This window comes from Oncorhynchus masou, chromosome 18 (assembly GCF_036934945.1).
Source record: "Oncorhynchus masou masou isolate Uvic2021 chromosome 18, UVic_Omas_1.1, whole genome shotgun sequence".
Classification (NCBI taxonomy): Eukaryota; Metazoa; Chordata; class Actinopteri; order Salmoniformes; family Salmonidae; genus Oncorhynchus; species Oncorhynchus masou.
The window spans coordinates 4,187,726-4,209,277 of record NC_088229.1 but is presented as its reverse complement, the minus strand read 5'-3'; the positions used below and the strand labels follow the sequence as shown (position 1 = coordinate 4,209,277).

Sequence of the window (21,552 nt, the reverse complement as noted above, 5' to 3'; positions counted from 1 at the left end):
TAAGTTCTTCAGTTGTCCAATGTCCACTGACTGAACATGATCAAGACACACTTAAACAAAATGTGTTTTTTAAGGGTTAGGGATAGGGTTAGGTTTAAGGTTGAGGTGGGGGATGGGGTTAACTGGGTTTTACAGTTTTCGGTGGATTTAGACACAAACACAGAACAGAGAGGAACATGGTTCTATTGATTTAATAACACTTCACATTGGACTATCTCTACAGGGAGTAACCTAACCCATGAAGGAGTCAAATTCTCCTGATATTGGTCTAACTCTCTCCTCTTCCTTCTCTTCCTCCTCTTCCTCAGACAATGGCCGGAACGGGTACACCAACACAGACGAAGGAGAGGAGGGTGGAGGAGAGGGAGAAGAGGGAGAAGAGGAGGAGGAGGAGGAGGAGGAGGAGGAGGGAGGAGAGGGGGATGAGGGAGGGGAGAAGAAAGGAGACGCGGAGTGGACGGAGGACGGTATGGCCGACAACGGAGGAGTGAAGATGACGAGGACGGACACACTCCACTCTACGACCAGTTCCACGGGGACCCAGAGGAAGAAGAGCCATCATAACAAGAAAGTGGTACAGGGTTCTGACAAGGTCCAGAGAGCGCCCAGAGCCCTTTACTGCCTCAAACTCAACAACCCCATACGCAGGGCCGCACTCTCCATCGTAGAGTGGAAGTATCCTTTACCTACTAAGATTGATTTGCAGTAGCACTTGGAACAGCTGATTGGTTTGCAGTAGCACTTGGAACAGCTGATTGGTTTGCAGTAGCACTTGGAACAGCTGATTGGTTTGCAGTAGCACTTGGAACAGCTGATTGGTTTGCAGTAGCACTTGGAACAGCTGATTGGTTTGCAGTAGTACTTGGAACAGCTGATTGGTTTGCAGTAGCACTTGGAACAGCTGATTGGTTTGCAGTAGCACTTGGAACAGCTGATGTATCTACAGCACTTCCTACTGGAGAGTTGATCCATCTACAGCACCTCCTACTGGAGAGTTGATCTATCTACAGCACCTCCTACTGGAGCGTTGATGTATTTACAGCACCTCCTACTGGAGAGTTGATCTATCTACAGCACCTCCTACTGGAGAGTTGATGTATCTACATCACCTCCTACTGGAGAGTTGATCTATTTACAGCACCTCCTACTGGAGCGTTGATGTATCTACAGCACCTCCTACTGGAGAGTTGATCTATCTACAGCTATCCCTTTGATCTCCAATCTAGGGTTTTAACTAAGCCCAGTTTAGCTATGAGTTTTGTCACTGACTATTACCAATGTGCTATTGTGAAAATTATTATTGAGATATCGCTACTTAGATCCACTGTTGATATCGAATTCATTCCATAGTGTAGGTTCAACAGAGCAAATTAAATATAACCATAATCTATAAATCATATATCATTAATGATACTATTTAGGCCTCTAAAGCATTTGCAAAGTTATTAACAACTATTGTTTCAATTCAACCCAGAGTTCAACTAATAATAGACAATACATTTAGGCCTAGGGTTTAAAGCTCTGGTTGATTTCAAATTGAAAGTCAAAGAATAGAATAACATCAAATCAAACTTAATTTAAAATGCATTTATTTAAAGTTTAGATTAAATTAGATTTAGTCACATTTTTAAATGTCAATTTTTTGGTTGAGATGGAGACGTGAATCCAACATATACATGTTGATGTTGAATTGCGTTTGGTTGTCAGGGCAACCAAAAATCAAAACATTTGAAGGAGATATTCTGATTGGAGACTGAGTCTGGATCTAATTCCAGTTGAATGATACAAATGAATGATTAATACAAAACAAATCATTGATTTGTTGGATTTTTCGTTCCATCTCAACCCCCCAAAAAAAAATCAAAATGAAAGAATAGGACTTAATCAAACTTAAAATGCACGTTAAAATAAAGTCTGATTTAATGTAGTTTAACCAAAAATCAGACTTTTTTTCCCATTGGAATTTGGTTGTGCTTTTAGATGGTTGTATAACGATAAAGGGCGAGACCCAGATGCAGCTGGGAGGCAGATGGTTCTAGTCCATGTATTATAAACAAAGGGGCGAGTGACAGTTTGTGGACAGGCAAAATATCAAAAACCTGGTCAGAGTGGCAGGCTCGAGGTCAGGGCAGGCTCGAGGTCAGGGCAGGCTCGAGGTCAGGGCAGGCTCGAGGTCAGGGCAGGCTGAATGGTCAGGTAGGCGGACTCAGTGTCAGGGAAGGCTCAGGTCAGAACCGGGAGGACTAGAAAAACACAGAATAGGATAAACAGGAGCACGGAAAAACACACTGGTTGACTTGACGAAACAGGACGAACGGGCAACAGACAAACAGAGGACACAGGTATAAATACACTGGGGATAATGTGGAAGATGGGCGACACCTGGAGGGGGGTGGAGACAAGCACAAAGACAGGTGAATAAACATTAGGTATTCAACAACCCTTTGGCTGTTTTTCTGAGTGGGTGGATAAAGGTTGATCAACGGAATATTAACCCACATGTCCACATTGAAATGGTTACCAGAAAACATTGACACTCACTAGAGCTAACTTACTTAACAGACACACAATACACAGAAAAGTAGACCAAGTTACCCAACCTGGTCTCAGAGCATTTTGTATTATTCTGTACGTAAAACCGAGACACTCCATGTAGTATGATATGATATGTTACGTTTCGTATGGTATGTATTAATTTGTGGATGTCCATTATCCATTTTGTATGATAGGTTACGAATTCCAATTTGTTGTGGCTAATGTTAGCTATGGGTGGCTAGGTGGATAACAGTAACATTAGCTAGCTGGCTAACGCTAGCTTGTCTAGGATTTAGGGGCTAATGGTTAGGGTTAGGATTAGGTTAATTGGTTAAGTTTGGGGAAGGGTTAGCTAAAACGGTTCATGTTAGTGTTTGGAGTGTTTGGAGAAGGGTTAGCTAACATGCTAAGTAGTTGCAAAGTAGCTAAAAAGTAGTAAGTAGTTACAAAGTTGCTAATTAGCTAAAATGCTAAAGTTGTCCGTGATGAGATTCAAACAACCCTTGGGTTGCTAGGCGTTATCTACGCCCACCCCATCCACCACGACCAACTACCCTTTTTTCGTTCATGTCTTAAGTAACCTTCTGTCTTATGTAACCATACCAAACATAATGTATCATACTATACATTTACAATGTTACGTCTAGTCTATGATACCAGTCTGAGTTGCCAGGCATGTGGCATGAAGACGACCCAGATTCAAACCACTTATTATTCTAAAGGTGAGTTCTAGTTCAGTCCGAGTTAATAGAGAAGACAACTACCTGAGGGGCCGGTTGGTTAGCTAGAGAGACAGAGGGAGAAAGAGGGAGACAGAGAGGGGAGAAAGAGAGGTGGAGAGAGAGAGATGAGAGAGAGAGAGAGGGGTGGAGACAGAGGTGAGAGAGAGAAAGCGAGTGTGGCCTTTTCTCAATTGAATTTTCTCAGCTCCTGTGTCCTTTCTCCTCCATCCTCTCTAGCCTCCTTTTGAAAAAAGGTAAAAGGTCATTGAGGAGAGGCACCGAAGAGAGGGAATGTGTACAAAAAATGCGTTTGTATGAAATGAGACTAATTCACTTGCGTGTTATCGGGCAAATGAAGTTTAAAGAGGTGGATCGGCTAAATAAATGTCTAAAGTGGAGAAGAGAGGACGGAGGAGAGAGGACGGAGGAGAGAGTACGGAGGAGAGAGGACGGAGGAGAGAAGGTGGAGGAAAGATTTTATTCCCAAATGAGAAAAGGCCTGTGTGAGAGGACAGAGAGTGATGAGGACTTTATCAGAGGTTGAGAAACACTGGTCTAGTGTATGTTGTTGTTATTGTTGTTGTTGTAGTATAAGTAGTGTTGCTGTAGTTGTAGTAGTAGTAGTAGTAGTATAGTTGTTGTTGTATTTGTATGTGTATTTAATATAAGGTACCCCATTAGTTCCTGCCAAGGCAGCAGCTCCTCTTCCTGGGGTTTATTATGGATCCCCATGAGTTCCTGCCAAGGCAGCAGCTCCTCTTCCTGGGGTTTATTATGGATCCCCATTAGTTCCGCCAAGGCAGCAGATACTCTTCCTGGTGTTTATTATGGATCCCCATTAGTTCCTGCCACGGCAGCAGCTACTCTTCCTTGGGTTTATTATGGATCCCAATTAGTTCCTGCCACGGCAGCAGCTACTCTTCCTGGGGTTTATTATGGATCCCCATTAGTTCCTGCCAAGGCAGCAGCTACTCTTCCTGGGGTTCATTATGGATCCCCATTAGTTCCTGCCAAGGCAACAGCTACTCTTCTCAGGGTTTATTATGGATCCCCATTAGTCCCTGCCAAGGCAGCAGCTACTCTTCCTGGGGTTTATTATGGATCCCCATGAGTTCCTGCCAAGGCAGCAGCTACTCTTCCTGGGGTTTATTATGGATCTCCATGAGTTCCTGCCAAGGCAGCAGCTCCTCTTCTTGGGGTTTATTATGGATCCCCATGAGTTCCTGCCAAGGCAGCAGCTACTCTTCCTGGGGTTTATTATGGATCTCCATGAGTTCCTGCCAAGGCAGCAGCTACTCTTCCTGGGGTTTATTATGGATCCCTATGAGTTCCTGCCAAGGCAGCAGCTACACTTCCTGGGGTTTATTATGGATCTCCATGAGTTCCTGCCAAGGCAGCAGCTCCTCTTCCTGTGGTTTATTATGGATCCCCATTAGTTCCTGCCATGGCAGCAGATACTCTTCCTGGGGTTCATTATGGATCCCCATTAGTTCCTGCCAAGGCAGCAGCTACTCTTCCCCGGGTTTATTATGGATCCCCATTAGTTCCTGCCAAGGCAGCAGCTACTCTTCCTGGGGTTTATTATGGATCCCCATGAGTTCCTGCCAAGGCAGCAGCTACTCTTCCTGGGGTTTATTATGGATCTCCATGAGTTCCTGCCAAGGCAGCAGCTCCTCTTCCTGGTGTTTATTATGGATCCCCATGAGTTCCTGCCAAGGCAGCAGCTACTCTTCCTGGGGTTTATTATGGATCTCCATGAGTTCCTGCCAAGGCAGCAGCTACTCTTCCTGGGGTTTATTATGGATCCCTATGAGTTCCTGCCAAGGCAGCAGCTACTCTTCCTGAGGTTTATTATGGATCTCCATGAGTTCCTGCCAAGGCAGCAGCTCCTCTTCCTGTTGTTTATTATGGATCCCCATTAGTTCCTGCCAAGGCAGCAGCTACTCTTCCTGGTTCCAGCAACATTAAGGCAGTTATATAGAATATACAACACAGTCAGTTCAATACATATTTGAACATTCTCCAAGTTATTATTATTTTAGCTGTCTACCACAGCATATTGGAGTTGAAGTTAAATAATAAATATGAGCTGAGCATTTGGCAATGTAACCGAAAAGGTTGCTGGTTCAAATACCCAAGCTGACCAGGTAAAGATCTGCCATCCTGCCCCTGAACAAGGCAGTTAACCCACTGCACCACAGTAGGCCATTATGTAAATAAGAATAACTGACTTGCCTAGTTAAATAAATAAATGAAAGAGCTTTAATTTTAGGGTATTTACATCCAAATCGGGGGAACAGTGTAGGAATTACAACACTTTTTTATATATGCACCCCCCACCCTTTTTTTAAGGGACCAAAAGTTATTGGTCAATTGGCTAATCAGCTGTTCCATGGCCAGGTGTGTGTTATTATCTCATTAGTTAATTTACAAGTAACTAGATAAAAGTTATAGAGTTCATTTCAAGCGTGTCATTTGCATTTGGAATCTGTTGCTGTTAACCCTCAAACATGGAGGCCAAAGATATGTCACTGCCAGTGAAGCAAGCCATCATTAGGCTGACAAATCTAAACAAAAACATTAGGTGTGGCCAAATCAACTATTTGGTCAGTTCTTAAAAAGAAATAAGGCACTGGAGAGCTCAGAGAGCACCAAAAGGCCGGGAAGACCACGGAAAATATCTTTGGTGGATAACAGAATAATCATTTCCCTGGTGAAGCAAAAAACACCTTCACAACAGTTCAAGAACACCCTCCAGGTGTATCTATGTCAATAATCAAGAGAAGACTTCACCAGAGTAAAAGACAGAGGGTTTATCACAAGATGTAAACCATTGGTAAGCCTTAAAAAAAACCCAGGAAGACCAGATTAGAGTTGGCCAAAACAACATCTAAAAAAAGTCTGTACAGTTCTGGAACAACATCCTATGTACACATGAGGCAAAGATCAGCTTGTACCAGAATGATGTGAAGAGAAGAGTATGGAGAAGTAGCTGTTCATGATCCAAAGTATACCACTTCATCTGTGAAGCATGGAGGAGGTGGTGTTATGGCGTGGACATGTATGGCTGCCAGTGGAACTGGTTCCCTTGTATTTTATTGATGATGTGACGGCTGACCAAAGCAGCAGGATGCATTCTGAAGTGTTTAGGGCTAATGATATTATCTGGTCAGATTCAGCCAAATGCTTCAAAACTCATTGGACGGCGCTTCACAGTGCAGATGGACAATGACCCGAAGCAATACTGCGAAAGCAACCCAATCCTTTTTTTAAGGCAAATAAGTGGAATGTTCTGCAATGGCAAAGTCAATCACCTGACCTGAATTCAATTGAGCGTGCATTTCACTTGCTGAAGGCAAAACTCCCCAAGAACAAGCAGGAACTGAAGACAGCTGCAGTAAAGGTGTAGCAGAGCATCACCAGGGAAGAAACCCAGCATCTGGTGATGTCTATGGGTTCCAGACTTCAGGCAGTTACCGACTGCAAAGGATTTGCAACCAAGTATTAAAACTTACAATTTAATTTATGATTACGTTACTTTGTCCAATTACTTTTGAGCCCCTACAATTGTGTATTTTGGGGAGGGGGGGGGGGCTGTGTATAAAAATGGTCGTAATTCCTACACGGTTCATACAATAATTTTGAAAAAACCCTGAAATTGAAGATGAAAGTCTGCACTTCAAGCACATCGTGACTGTTTCCTTTTGAATCCATTGTGGCGGCGTACAGAGACAACATGATGCAGTCACTGTCCAGATACTTATAGACCGGACCGTAAGTGTTGTTGTTGTTGTAGTAGTGCTACTACTAGTAGTAGTATTATTGTTGTTGTATAAATATTGTTCTGGTTGTTGTTTTTGCCAATTAGAAGCTGGGGATGATTAGGTGGCCATGATGGTACGATGACCAGATTGTTAATTTACACTGGACACGGGGGTTAACATTACTAAACAAACATTACCCAATTATCCACGGTAAAATGACGTAGTGTGCTCAGTGGGATGGCACCTATCGTAATGGGATAATATGTGGTCGAAACTGGTGGGATGAGCGATAGGAGGATGGGCTCATTGTAATGGTTAGATACCATGCTATTTATCTCATTCCGGTCATTAAAATGAGCCTGTCCTCCTATAGATCCTCCCACCAGCCTCCTCTGGTTGAGCTGTTGATCAGTGAGATTACAACCTATATTCACCCACTCAGAAAAAGGACAACCAAAAGTTTGTTGAATTTCTAATATGTACTATGCTTTCAAACCATTTTAAAAGCACAACCATAAAATCCACTGGGGGAAAAAACAAACAAAAAAAACATTGTTTGGTTAAGTTGTCACTAAAACCTTGGGACTACAATGTTATATTTACGCAAAAGCATCGTTCTGAGATATTGAGCGTCAACGCTTTCACGTCCCAGTCCTCTTGACTTCTCCTTTCATAACCCATTGGGTCAACAATGTTGTTTGAAGGAGTTTGTATCCAGTGGGGTGTGATCTTTAGTGGCCACAGAGAGTCAGGATATCTGTTTTCATTTGGGTTGTTTCCATGACGACTCTCCTCTCTAGACCCTTTGACATCTTCATCCTGATAGCCATCTTCGCTAACTGTATAGCGCTGGGGGTGTCCAAGCCTTTCCCTGAGGAAGACTCCAACTCCACCAACCACGATCTGGTGAGTACAACACTAAGTGTATAGCGCTGGGGGTGTCCAAGCCTTTCCCTGAGGAAGACTCCAACTCCACCAACCACGATCTGGTGAGTACAACACTAACTGTATAGCGCTGGGGGTGTCCAAGCCTTTCCCTGAGGAAGACTCCAACTCCACCAACCACGATCTGGTGAGTACAACACTAACTGTATAGCGCTGGGGGTGTCCAAGCCTTTCCCTGAGGAAGACTCCAACTCCACCAACCACGATCTGGTGAGTACAACACTAACTGTATAGCGCTGGGGGTGTCCAAGCCTTTCCCTGAGGAAGACTCCAACTCCACCAACCACGATCTGGTGAGTACAACACTAACTGTATAGCGCTGGGGGTGTCCAAGCCTTTCCCTGAGGAAGACTCCAACTCCACCAACCACGATCTGGTGAGTACAACACTAACTGTATAGCGCTGGGGGTGTCCAAGCCTTTCCCTGAGGAAGACTCCAACTCCACCAACCACGATCTGGTGAGTACAACACTAACTGTATAGCGCTGGGGGTGTCCAAGCCTTTCCCTGAGGAAGACTCCAACTCCACCAACCACGATCTGGTGAGTACAACACTAACTGTATAGCGCTGGGGGTGTCCAAGCCTTTCCCTGAGGAAGACTCCAACTCCACCAACCACGATCTGGTGAGTACAACACTAACTGTATAGCGCTGGGGGTGTCCAAGCCTTTCCCTGAGGAAGACTCCAACTCCACCAACCACGATCTGGTGAGTACAACACTAACTGTATAGCGCTGGGGGTGTCCAAGCCTTTCCCTGAGGAAGACTCCAACTCCACCAACCACGATCTGGTGAGTACAACACTAACTGTATAGCGCTGGGGGTGTCCAAGCCTTTCCCTGAGGAAGACTCCAACTCCACCAACCACGATCTGGTGAGTACAACACTAACTGTATAGCGCTGGGGGTGTCCAAGCCTTTCCCTGAGGAAGACTCCAACTCCACCAACCACGATCTGGTGAGTACAACACTAACTGTATAGCGCTGGGGGTGTCCAAGCCTTTCCCTGAGGAAGACTCCAACTCCACCAACCACGATCTGGTGAGTACAACACTAACTGTATAGCGCTGGGGGTGTCCAAGCCTTTCCCTGAGGAAGACTCCAACTCCACCAACCACGATCTGGTGAGTACAACACTAACTGTATAGCGCTGGGGGTGTCCAAGCCTTTCCCTGAGGAAGACTCCAACTCCACCAACCACGATCTGGTGAGTACAACACTAACTGTATAGCGCTGGGGGTGTCCAAGCCTTTCCCTGAGGAAGACTCCAACTCCACCAACCACGATCTGGTGAGTACAACACTAACTGTATAGCGCTGGGGGTGTCCAAGCCTTTCCCTGAGGAAGACTCCAACTCCACCAACCACGATCTGGTGAGTACAACACTAACTGTATAGCGCTGGGGGTGTCCAAGCCTTTCCCTGAGGAAGACTCCAACTCCACCAACCACGATCTGGTGAGTACAACACTAACTGTATAGCGCTGGGGGTGTCCAAGCCTTTCCCTGAGGAAGACTCCAACTCCACCAACCACGATCTGGTGAGTACAACACTAACTGTATAGCGCTGGGGGTGTCCAAGCCTTTCCCTGAGGAAGACTCCAACTCCACCAACCACGATCTGGTGAGTACAACACTAACTGTATAGCGCTGGGGGTGTCCAAGCCTTTCCCTGAGGAAGACTCCAACTCCACCAACCACGATCTGGTGAGTACAACACTAACTGTATAGCGCTGGGGGTGTCCAAGCCTTTCCCTGAGGAAGACTCCAACTCCACCAACCACGATCTGGTGAGTACAACACTAACTGTATAGCGCTGGGGGTGTCCAAGCCTTTCCCTGAGGAAGACTCCAACTCCACCAACCACGATCTGGTGAGTACAACACTAACTGTATAGCGCTGGGGGTGTCCAAGCCTTTCCCTGAGGAAGACTCCAACTCCACCAACCACGATCTGGTGAGTACAACACTAACTGTATAGCGCTGGGGGTGTCCAAGCCTTTCCCTGAGGAAGACTCCAACTCCACCAACCACGATCTGGTGAGTACAACACTAACTGTATAGCGCTGGGGTGTCCAAGCCTTTCCCTGAGGAAGACTCCAACTCCACCAACCACGATCTGGTGAGTACAACACTAACTGTATAGCGCTGGGGGTGTCCAAGCCTTTCCCTGAGGAAGACTCCAACTCCACCAACCACGATCTGGTGAGTACAACACTAACTGTATAGCGCTGGGGGTGTCCAAGCCTTTCCCTGAGGAAGACTCCAACTCCACCAACCACGATCTGGTGAGTACAACACTAACTGTATAGCGCTGGGGGTGTCCAAGCCTTTCCCTGAGGAAGACTCCCAACTCCACCAACCACGTATGGTGAGTACAACACTAACTGTATAGCGCTGGGGGTGTCCAAGCCTTTCCCTGAGGAAGACTCCAACTCCACCAACCACGATCTGGTGAGTACAACACTAACTGTATAGCGCTGGGGGTGTCCAAGCCTTTCCCTGAGGAAGACTCCAACTCCACCAACCACGATCTGGTGAGTACAACACTAACTGTATAGCGCTGGGGTGTCCAAGCCTTTCCCTGAGGAAGACTCCAACTCCACCAACCACGATCTGGTGAGTACAACACTAACTGTATAGCGCTGGGGGTGTCCAAGCCTTTCCCTGAGGAAGACTCCAACTCCACCAACCACGATCTGGTGAGTACAACACTAACTGTATAGCGCTGGGGGTGTCCAAGCCTTTCCCTGAGGAAGACTCCAACTCCACCAACCACGATCTGGTGAGTACAACACTAACTGTATAGCGCTGGGGGTGTCCAAGCCTTTCCCTGAGGAAGACTCCAACTCCACCAACCACGATCTGGTGAGTACAACACTAACTGTATAGCGCTGGGGGTGTCCAAGCCTTTCCCTGAGGAAGACTCCAACTCCACCAACCACGATCTGGTGAGTACAACACTAACTGTATAGCGCTGGGGGTGTCCAAGCCTTTCCCTGAGGAAGACTCCAACTCCACCAACCACGATCTGGTGAGTACAACACTAACTGTATAGCGCTGGGGGTGTCCAAGCCTTTCCCTGAGGAAGACTCCAACTCCACCAACCACGATCTGGTGAGTACAACACTAACTGTATAGCGCTGGGGGTGTCCAAGCCTTTCCCTGAGGAAGACTCCAACTCCACCAACCACGATCTGGTGAGTACAACACTAAGTGTATAGCGCTGGGGGTGTCCAAGCCTTTCCCTGAGGAAGACTCCAACTCCACCAACCACGATCTGGTGAGTACAACACTAACTGTATAGCGCTGGGGGTGTCCAAGCCTTTCCCTGAGGAAGACTCCAACTCCACCAACCACGATCTGGTGAGTACAACACTAACTGTATAGCGCTGGGGGTGTCCAAGCCTTTCCCTGAGGAAGACTCCAACTCCACCAACCACGATCTGGTGAGTACAACACTAAGCCTGTTATATCTATCTCACTGTTCGCCCCGACGCTTTTCTTATTATTGTCGTTAATTGTTGTTTTAAAAGGAGGAACGTTCGTATGGAGAGGAGCAACACGGTAAACAGTTAGTTTTTGCAGTAAAATGGAAAACAAAAACCAGTGTTTGTTTGTTTTAGAGTGACCTCTTTTGTTGTTGTTTATAATATCCCAAACGGTCGTGCCAGTTTACACCATCAAGGATTCCAGCTTTACCGGTAGTCCTGCAGGTTCTGTCTTTTAGAAGGGTCATGCCCATTTAAACTGTGTGTGTGTGTGGGGGGGATATGTGCCACCTAAATTGCATCAATGTTTTGATTGAGAAGACATTGATGTGACTGCCATACTGTTCCATAATTGATGTTTGTTCCAAACCTGTGATTTAACAGCTAATATTTAGATACATTCATCCCCAACTGCCTTTAACGCTTAGACGGATAAGATCTGAAATTATTTGCACAATGATTCGATGAATGAACCGCTGATAGAGTGAATGTGACTGTCTCAATATTGTATGGTTGATAAAGACTGTCTCAGTATTGTATGGTGTAGTGGTTGATAGAGACTGTCTCAGTATTGTATGGTTGATAAAGACTGTCTCAGTATTGTAGTGGTTGATAAAGACTGTCTCAGTATTGTATGGTGTAGTGGTTGATAAAGACTGTCTCACTATTGTATGGTTGATAAAGACTGTCTCAGTATTGTATGGTTGATAAAGACTGTCTCATTATTGTATGGCTGATAAAGACTGTCTCAGTATTGTATGGTTGATAATGACTGACTCAGTATTGTATGGTGTAGTGGTTGATAAAGACTGTCTCAGTATTGTATGGTTGATAAAGACTGTCTCAGTATTGTATGGTTTAGTGGTTGATAAAGACTGTCTCAGTATTGTATGGTGTAGTGGTTGATAAAGACTGTCTCAGTATTGTAGTGGTTGATAGAGACTGTCTCAGTATTGTATGGTGTAGTGGTTGATAAAGACTGTCTCAGTATTGTATGGTGTAGTGGTTGATAAAGACTGTCTCAGTATTGTATGGTTGATAAAGACTGTCTCAGTATTGTATGGTTTAGTGGTTGATAAAGACTGTCTCAGTATTGTATGGTGTAGTGGTTGATAAAGACTGTCTCAGTATTGTAGTGGTTGATAGAGACTGTCTCAGTATTGTATGGTGTAGTGGTTGATAAAGACTGTCTCAGTATTGTATGGTGTGGTGGTTGATAAAGACTGTCTCAGTATTGTATGGTGTAGTGGTTGATAAAGACTGTCTTAGTATTGTATGGTTGATAAAGTCTGTCTCAGTATTGTATGGTGTAGTGGTTGATAAAGACTGTCTCAGTATTGTATGGTTGATAAAGACTGTCTCAGTATTGTATGGTTGATAAAGACTGTCTCAGTATTGTATGGTTGATAAAGACTGTCTCAGTATTGTATGGTGTAGTGGCTGATAAAGACTGTCTCAGTATTGTATGGTGTAGTAGTGGTGGTTGATAAAGACTGGCTCACCACCACACAAACAGCTAGAATGGTGGAGAATAATGTACACATATCTAGCATTATAACAAGAGAATAACAGACACCGCTACCATGATAACAGGAGAATAACAGACACCTAGCTACCATGACAACAGGAGAATAACAGACACCTAGCTACCATGGCAACAGGAGAATAACAGACACCTAGCTACCATGACAACAGGAGAATAACAGACACCTAGCTACCATGGCAACAGGAGAATAACAGACACCTAGCTACCATGACAGACAGGAAAATAACAGACGCCTAGCTACCATGACAACAGGAGAATAACAGACACCTAGGTACCATGACAACAGGAGAATAACAGACACCTAGCTACCATAACAACAGGAGAATAACAGACACCTAGCTACCATGACAACAGGAGAATAACAGACACCTAGCTACCATGACAACAGGAGAATAACAGACACCTAGCTACCATGACAACAGGAGAAAAACAGACACCTGGCTATCATGACAACATGAGAATAACAGACACCTAGCTACCATGACAACAGGAGAATAACAGACACCTAGCTACCATGACAACAGGAGAATAACAGACACCTAAGTACCATGACAACAGGAGAATAACAGACACCTAGCTACCATGACAGACAGGAAAATAACAGACACCTGGCTACCATGGCAACAGGAGAATAACAGACACCTAGCTACCATGGCAACAGGAGAATAACAGACACCTGGCTACCATGGCAACTGGAGAATAACAGACACCTAGCTACCATGACAACAGGAGAATAACAGACACCTAGCTACCATGACAACAGGAGAATAACAGACACCTAGCTACCATAACAACAGGAGAAAAACAGACACCTAGCTACCATGACAACAGGAGAATAACAGACACCTAGCTACCATGACAACAGGAGAATAACAGACACCTAGCTACCATGACAACAGGAGAATAACAGACACCTAGCTACCATGACAACAGGAGAATAACAGACACCTAGCTACCATAACAACAGGAGAAAAACAGACAGCTGGCTACCATGACAACAGGAGAAAAACAGACACACCTGGCTAGCATGACAACAGGAGAAAAACAGACACCTGGCTTCCATGACAACAGGAGAAAAACAGACACCTGGCTACCATGACAACAGTAGAAAAACAGACACCTGGCTAGCATGACAACAGGAGAAAAACAGACACCTGGCTAACATGACAACAGGAGAAAAACAGACACCTGGCTAGCATGACAACAGGAGAAAAACAGACACCTGGCTTCCATGACAACAGGAGAAAAACAGACACCTGGCTACCATGACAACAGGAGAAAAACAGACACCTGGCTAGCATGGAAGGCAGGAGAGAACAACAGACACATATCTAGCATGACAGACAGGGGAATAGCAGACAGGGGAATGACAGAGACCTAGCTAGCATAACAGACAGGGGAATACGCTCAGATGGGTGCATGACATTGATATAATTAGATGTTCTTTAGGTCTTTTGGAGGGGGACAGCTGAGAAAAGGGGGACACGGTCTTCTTTGCTGTTTTCGTTGAGTCTCTTTCTAATCATAGTTGCAAAAGTTTTTCATTTTCACGGTATCACCTTTGCTCTGCGTTCAAGGTCTATGGCTTTTACAAAACTGTACAGACAGTGTGATCTGCGGTATCTGATTGGCCAGCGGTAGGCCTATAGTTGCATTTGATTTGTTCTCTCGGCCTGCCGAGTTCTACCTTTAGACACATAAAATGACTCAAAATGGAACCCAAGGGATTATCATCGTTTTTTTGTTGTTGTTTTTTTACAGAAATGTTTGGTGATCCACTTGGTATGCCTTGGTGATCGAACGGTCGATCGCGATTGACCGGTTGGTGATCATTGATCTACTGTATAGTGTTAGCCTGCTCTGGTGTTGCAGTAGTCTGATAGGGCTATAGCTAGGGTTGAAAAGATCCACTACATTCCAAGGTTTTCCAGAATCCGAATACAGTATGTTATGTTTGTTCCTTGATGCATGACAATTAGCTTAAACTACTTTTAGTAAATAGATACTTCAGCTAGCGATATCGCTGTGTGTAGCCATGCAAGGCATATGCTCAACAACCCTGCATGGGTGGCACATTGCCTCATGGGTAACGTAGTCTTAAGGTTATTAACACATAACAACACAAAATAATCCCGGAATAAGGAGGGATCAAGCAGGAAATCCAGTATCCTCCAAGCAGGAAATCCAGTATCCTCCAAGCAGGAAATCCAGTATCCTCCAAGCAGGAAATCCAGTATCCTCCAAGCAGGAAATCCAGTATCCTCCTAGCAGGAAATCCAGTATCCTCCAAGCAGGAAATCCAGTATCCTCCAAGCAGGAAATCCAGTATCCTCCAAGCAGGAAATCCAGTATCCTCCAAGCAGGAAATCCAGTATCCTCCAAGCAGGAAATCCAGTATCCTCCAAGCAGGAAATCCAGTATCCTCCAAGCAGGAAATCCAGTATCCTCCTAGCAGGAAATCCAGTATCCTCCAAGCAGGAAATCCAGTATCCTCCAAGCAGGAAATCCAGTATCCTCCAAGCAGGAAATCCAGTATCCTCCAAGCAGGAAATCCAGTATCCTCCAAGCAGGAAATCCAGTATCCTCCAAGCAGGAAATCCAGTATCCTCCTAGCAGGAAATCCAGTATCCTCCAAGCAGGAAATCCAGTATCCTCCTAGCAGGAAATCCAGTATCCTCCAAGCAGGAAATCCAGTATCCTCCAAGCAGGAAATCCAGTATCCTCCAAGCAGGAAATCCAGTATCCTCTAGCAGGAAATCCAGTATCCTCCAAGCAGGAAATCCAGTATCCTCCTAGCAGGAAATCCAGTATCCTCCAAGCAGGAAATCCAGTATCCTCCAAGCAGGAAATCCAGTATCCTCCAAGCAGGAAATCCAGTATCCTCCAAGCAGGATTGGAAAAAACATGGAATTTTGAGAAAATTACCGGAATTTGGGGTAATGATTCGTCTTAGCCACATTATTAAAGGCTAATGCAATATATCCATAGCATATCTATTGCACATTCATGTCATGCTATGCAATAGCTCATATCGAGGTATCTTAATAGACAGTGACAGTTTAGTGTCATTAGCATCTGTTCTCAAAAGTGTTAACCATACCAAAGTTAGAGTGGTTGCGCCAAACCACGTTGATTCATAACCTGTACCAGCACCATTTCCCCCACCAGCAGGTACAGGCCCGTGACTTACCTTCTTCTTCTTCTTCTCCTCACTGAGGTCAACGGTGCATAAAGATCTCCACAGTGTTGAATCCTCAGGGTAAATGTTACGGATCAAATCGTGTAGTTGAGGGTCATGTCATAACTCATTAACGACCCTCCTCCCCAACACAGTTAAGTTACTGTGGTCTATATATTAATTATATGCAGTCAGTGTAAAGAAGTGAGAGTGAGTGAGAAGAAGAAGAAGAAGAAGAAAAGAAGAAGAAGAAGAAGAAGAAGAAGAAGAAGAAGAAGAAGAAGAAGAAGAAGAAGAAGAAGAAGGTAAGTCACGGGCCTGTACCTGCTGGTGGAGGAAATGGGGCTGGTACAGGTTATAAATCACCATAGTGTATTCGCTAACACTGGTATGGCAGAAGTTCACTGTTGAGAACAGCCATAATGATGACGCTACGCTGTCATTGTCATGATGCATCTATTAAGATACCTACATATGGGTTCTGGCATAGCATGACATGAACATGCTATAGATATGTTATGGCTGTTTCCCTTTAATAATGCGGTTGGGACCTGTTATAACACGCCCATGACATGCTTATAGATGAGTAATACATGTGTTATGGGATAGATGTGTAGCCAATCATTGCCTGTAGCCAGTCCATCCCATGCCTAACGTGATGTGCTCGATACTGTCGGTCATTTAAATGTAACCTAGACAGATATAGGGATCATGGTGGCTTGTCAGCTGTAAGCCATGTTTATGTATCAGCCAGTCAGCCAGCCAGTCAGTCAATCAGTCAGTCAGACAGTTAATTGGCCAGCCAGTCAGTCAATCAGTCAGTCAGACAGTTAATTGGCCAGCCAGTCAGTCAATCAGTCAGTCAGACAGTTAATTGGCCAGCCAGTCAGTCAATCAGTCAGTCAGACAGTTAATTGGCCAGCTAGTCAGTCAATCAGTCAGTCAGACAGTTAATTGGCCAGCCAGTCAGTCAATCAGTCAGTCAGACAGTTAATTGGCCAGCCAGTCAGTCAATCAGTCAGTCAGACAGTTAATTGGCCAGCTAGTCAGTCAATCAGTCAGTCAGACAGTTCATTGGCCAGCCAGTCAGTCAATCAGTCAGTCAGACAGTTAATTGGCCAGCTAGTCAGTCAATCAGTCAGTCAGACAGTTAATTGGCCAGCTAGTCAGTCAATCAGTCAGTCAGACAGTTAATTGGCCAGCTAGTCAGTCAATCAGTCATTCAGACAGTTAATTGGCCAGCCAGTCAGTCAATCAGTCAGTCAGACAGTTAATTGGCCAGCTAGTCAGTCAATCAGTCAGTCAGACAGTTAATTGGCCAGCCAGTCAGTCAATCAGTCAGTCAGTTAATTGGCCAGCCAGTCAGTCAATCAGTCAGTCAGACAGTTAATTGGCCAGCCAGTCAGTCAATCAGTCAGTCAGACAGTTAATTGGCCAGCCAGTCAGTCAATCAGTCAGTCAGACAGTTAATTGGCCAGCCAGTCAGTCAATCAGTCAGTCAGACAGTTAATTGGCCAGCCAGTCAGTCAATCAGTCAGTCAGACAGTTAATTGGCCAGCCAGTCAGTCAATCAGTCAGTCAGACAGTTAATTGGCCAGCCAGTCAGTCAATCAGTCAGTCAGACAGTTAATTGGCCAGCTAGTCAGTCAATCAGTCAGTCAGACAGTTAATTGGCCAGCTAGTCAGTCAATCAGTCAGTCAGACAGTTAATTGGCCAGCTAGTCAGTCAATCAGTCAGTCAGACAGTTAATTGGCCAGCTAGTCAGCCAGCCATCCATCCAGTCAGCCAGCCACTCAGTCAACCAGGCAAGTCAGCCTGCGAGTTTGTCAGTCACAGTCAGCCAGCCAGCTAGGCAGTTAGCCATCTGGTCAGCCAGCCAGCTAGGCAGTTAGCCATCTGGTCAGCCAGCCAGCTAGGCAGTTAGCCATCAAGTCAGCCAGCCAGCTAGGCAGTCAGCCACCCAGTCAGCCAGACAGCTAGGCAGTCAGCCATTCAGTCAGCCAGCCTGCTAGGCAGTTAGCCACCCAGTCAGCCAGCCAGCTTGGCAGTTAGCCATCCAGTCAGCCAGCCAGCTTGGCAGTTAGCCATCCAGTCAGCCAGCCAGCTAGGCAATTAGCTACCCAGTCAGCCAGCCAGCTAGGCAGTTAGCCACCCAGTCAGCCAGCCAGCTTGGCAGTTAGCCACCCAGTCAGCCAGCCAGCTAGGCAATTAGCTACCCAGTCAGCCAGCCAGCTAGGCAGTTAGCCACCCAGTCAGCCAGCCAGCTAGGCAGTCAGCCATCCAGTTAGTCTGTCAGTCAGCTGCAACACTAGAGAACCCAAACAGTACAGGCATATCCTGTTAATGGACAAATGGATGGAGGTATGAATGGAGGTATGGATGGAGGTATGGATGGAAGGATGGAAGGATGGAAGGATGGAGGGAGGGAGGGAGGGAGGGAGGGAGGGAGGGAGGGAGGGAGGGAGGGAGGGAGGGAGGGAGGGAGGGAGGGAGGGAGGGAGGGGGAAGGATGGATGGAGGGATGGAGGGATGGAGGGATGGATGGAGGTATGATAGAGGGATGGATGGATGGATGGATAGAAGGATGGAGGTATGATAGAGGGATGGATAGAGGGATGGAGGGATGGAGGTATGGATGGATGGATGGATAGAGGGATAGAGGGATGGAGGGATGGAGGTATGGATGGATGGATGGATAGAGGGATAGAGGGATGGAGGTATAGATGGAAGGACAGGCCTGATTCTAACAGTGAGTTTCACACGTCTGTTGTTTTGCAAAGAGAAGGGTTTTCCCTCTAACCCCAGTCTTATGTAACCATCAGACAGTGTGGCACTGGAGAGGGAGGGAGGGATGGACGTGGCTCTGACCGATATCTGACTACGAGTCCCGACCAGCGCCCTATATTTAAAGAGACAACTTTTAGAATTTTAAATATCTTTCTAATTCTAGACATTATGTTAAATAATAATGACATTGTGAAATATTCCTTATGTAATGTTAATGGGAGCAAACATGGCTGCCATATAATGTTGTAGTGTCATCTAGATGCATTATAATAAGGAAATCTCAATGCCAACCAGTCAGTTAGTTAGTCAGTCAGTCAGCCAGGTACTCAGTCAGTTAGCTAGTCAGTCAATCAGCCAGTTAGGTAGTCAGTCAATCAGACAGTTAGTTAGGTCAGTAGTTACTGGTATCGACTCTATATGCAATGTGCTTACTTACTTTGTCGTGTTTTTCTTATTTCTTGGCACTAGGTAGGTAACTAGGTACAGTAGGTAGGTACATATATAGGAAGGTAGGTAGGTACATATACAGTGGGGCAAACAAGTATTTAGTCAGCCACCAATTGTGCAAGTTCTCCCACTTAAAAAGATGAGAGAGGCCTGTAATTTTCATCATAGGTACACCTCAACTATGACAGACAAAATTAGTGAAAACAATCCAGAAAATCACATTGTAGGATTTTTTATGAATTTATTAGCAAATTATGGTGGAAAATAAGTATTTGGTCAATAACAAAAGTTTATCTCAATACTTTGTTATATACCCTTTGTTGGCAATGACAGAGGTCAAACGTTTTCTGTAAGTCTTCACAAGGTTTTCACACACTGTTGCTGGTATTTTGGCCCATTCCTCCATGCAGATCTCCTCTAGAGCAGTGATGTTTTGGGGCTGTTGCTGGGCAGCACGGACTTTCAACTCCTCCATCGTTGCCCGGGAGGTGTGTTTGGGATCATTGTCATGCTGAAAGACCCAGCCACGTTTCATCTTCAATGCCCTTGCTGATGGAAAGAGGTTTTCACTCAAAATCTCACAATACATGGCCCCATTCATTCTTTCCTTTACACGGATCAGTCGTCCTGGTCCCTTTGCAGAAAAACAGCCCCAAAGCATGATGTTTCCACCCCCATGCTTCACAGTAGGTATGGTGTTCTTTGGATGCAACTCAGCATTCTTTGTCCTCCAAACACAGTTGAGTTTTTACCAAAAAGTTCTATTTTGGTTTCATCTGACCATATGACATTCTCCCAATCTTCTTCTGGATCATCCAAATGCTCTCTAGCAAACTTCAGACGGGCCTGGACATGTACTGGCTTAAGCAGGGGGACACGTCTGGCACTGCAGGATTTGAGTCCCTGGCGGCGTAGTGTGTTACTGATGGTAGGCTTTGTTACTTTGGTCCCAGCTCTGTGCAGGTCATTCACTATAGGTCCCCCCGTGTGGTTCTGGGATTTTTGCTCACCGTTCTTGTGATCATTTTGACCCCACGGGGTGAGATCTTGCGTGGAGCCCCAGATCAAGGGAGATTATCAGTGGTCTTCCATTTCCTAATAATTGCTCCCACAGTTGATTTCTTCAAACCAAGCTGCTTACCTATTGCAGATTCAGTCTTCCCAGCCTGGTGCAGGTCTACAATTTTGTTTCTGGTGTCCTTTGACAGCTCTTTGGTCTTGGCCATAGTGGAGTTTGAAGTGTGACTATTTGAGGTTGTGGACAGGTGTCTTTTATACCGATAACAAGTTCAAACAGGTGCCATTAATACAGGTAATGAGTGGAGGACAGAGGAGCCTCTTAAAGAAGAAGGCAGGCAGGCAGACAGGCAGACAGGCACACAGGCACACAGGAAGACAGGCACACAGGCAGACAGGCACACAGGCAGACAGGCATACAGGCAGACAGGCAGACAGGCAGACAGGCACACAGGCAGACAGACATGCAGGCAGGCAGACAGGCACACAGGCAGACAGGCAGACAGGCACACAGGCACACAGGCAGACAGGCAGACAGGCACACAGGCACACAGGCAGACAGGCACACAGGCAGACAGGTCTGTGAGAGCCAGAAATCTTGCTTGTTTATAGGTGACCAAATACTTATTTTCCACCATAATTTGCAAATAAATTCATAAAAAAATCCTACAATGTGATTTTCTGGATTTTGTTTCTCATTTTGGCTGTCATAGTTGAAGTGTGCCTATGATGAAAATTACAGGCCTCTCTCATATTTTTAAGTGGGAGAACTTGCACAATTGGTGGCTGACTAAATACTTTTTTGCCCCACTGTATAGGTAGGCAGGCAGGCAGACAGGCAGGCAGGCAGGCAGGCAGGCAGACAGGCAGGCAGGCAGACAGGCACACAGGCAGACAGGCAGACAGACAGACAGGCAGGCAGGCAGACAGGCAGACAGGCACACAGGCAGACAGGCAGACAGACAGGCAGGCAGGCAGGCAGGCAGGCAGGCAGACAGGCATACAGGCAGACAGGCAGGCAGACAGACAGGCAGACAGACAGGCAGGCAGGCAGACAGGCAGGCAGGCAGGCAGACAGGCATACAGGCAGACAGGCAGGCAGGCAGACAGGCACACAGGCAGA

At 45.7% G+C, this 21,552-nt stretch overlaps 1 protein-coding gene across 1 annotated transcript in view; it reads left to right on the top strand.

Annotated features, from left to right (window-relative positions):
• cacna1fb (calcium channel, voltage-dependent, L type, alpha 1F subunit) overlaps nucleotides 1-21,552 on the top strand; it is a 184,695-nt gene that overhangs the window by 8,535 nt on the left and 154,608 nt on the right. The window contains exons 3-4 of the mRNA XM_064922017.1: nucleotides 348-675; nucleotides 7,822-7,927. Of these exons, the coding sequence (XP_064778089.1) occupies nucleotides 348-675; nucleotides 7,822-7,927 (434 nt within the window). The remainder of the gene's footprint in view (nucleotides 1-347; nucleotides 676-7,821; nucleotides 7,928-21,552) is intronic.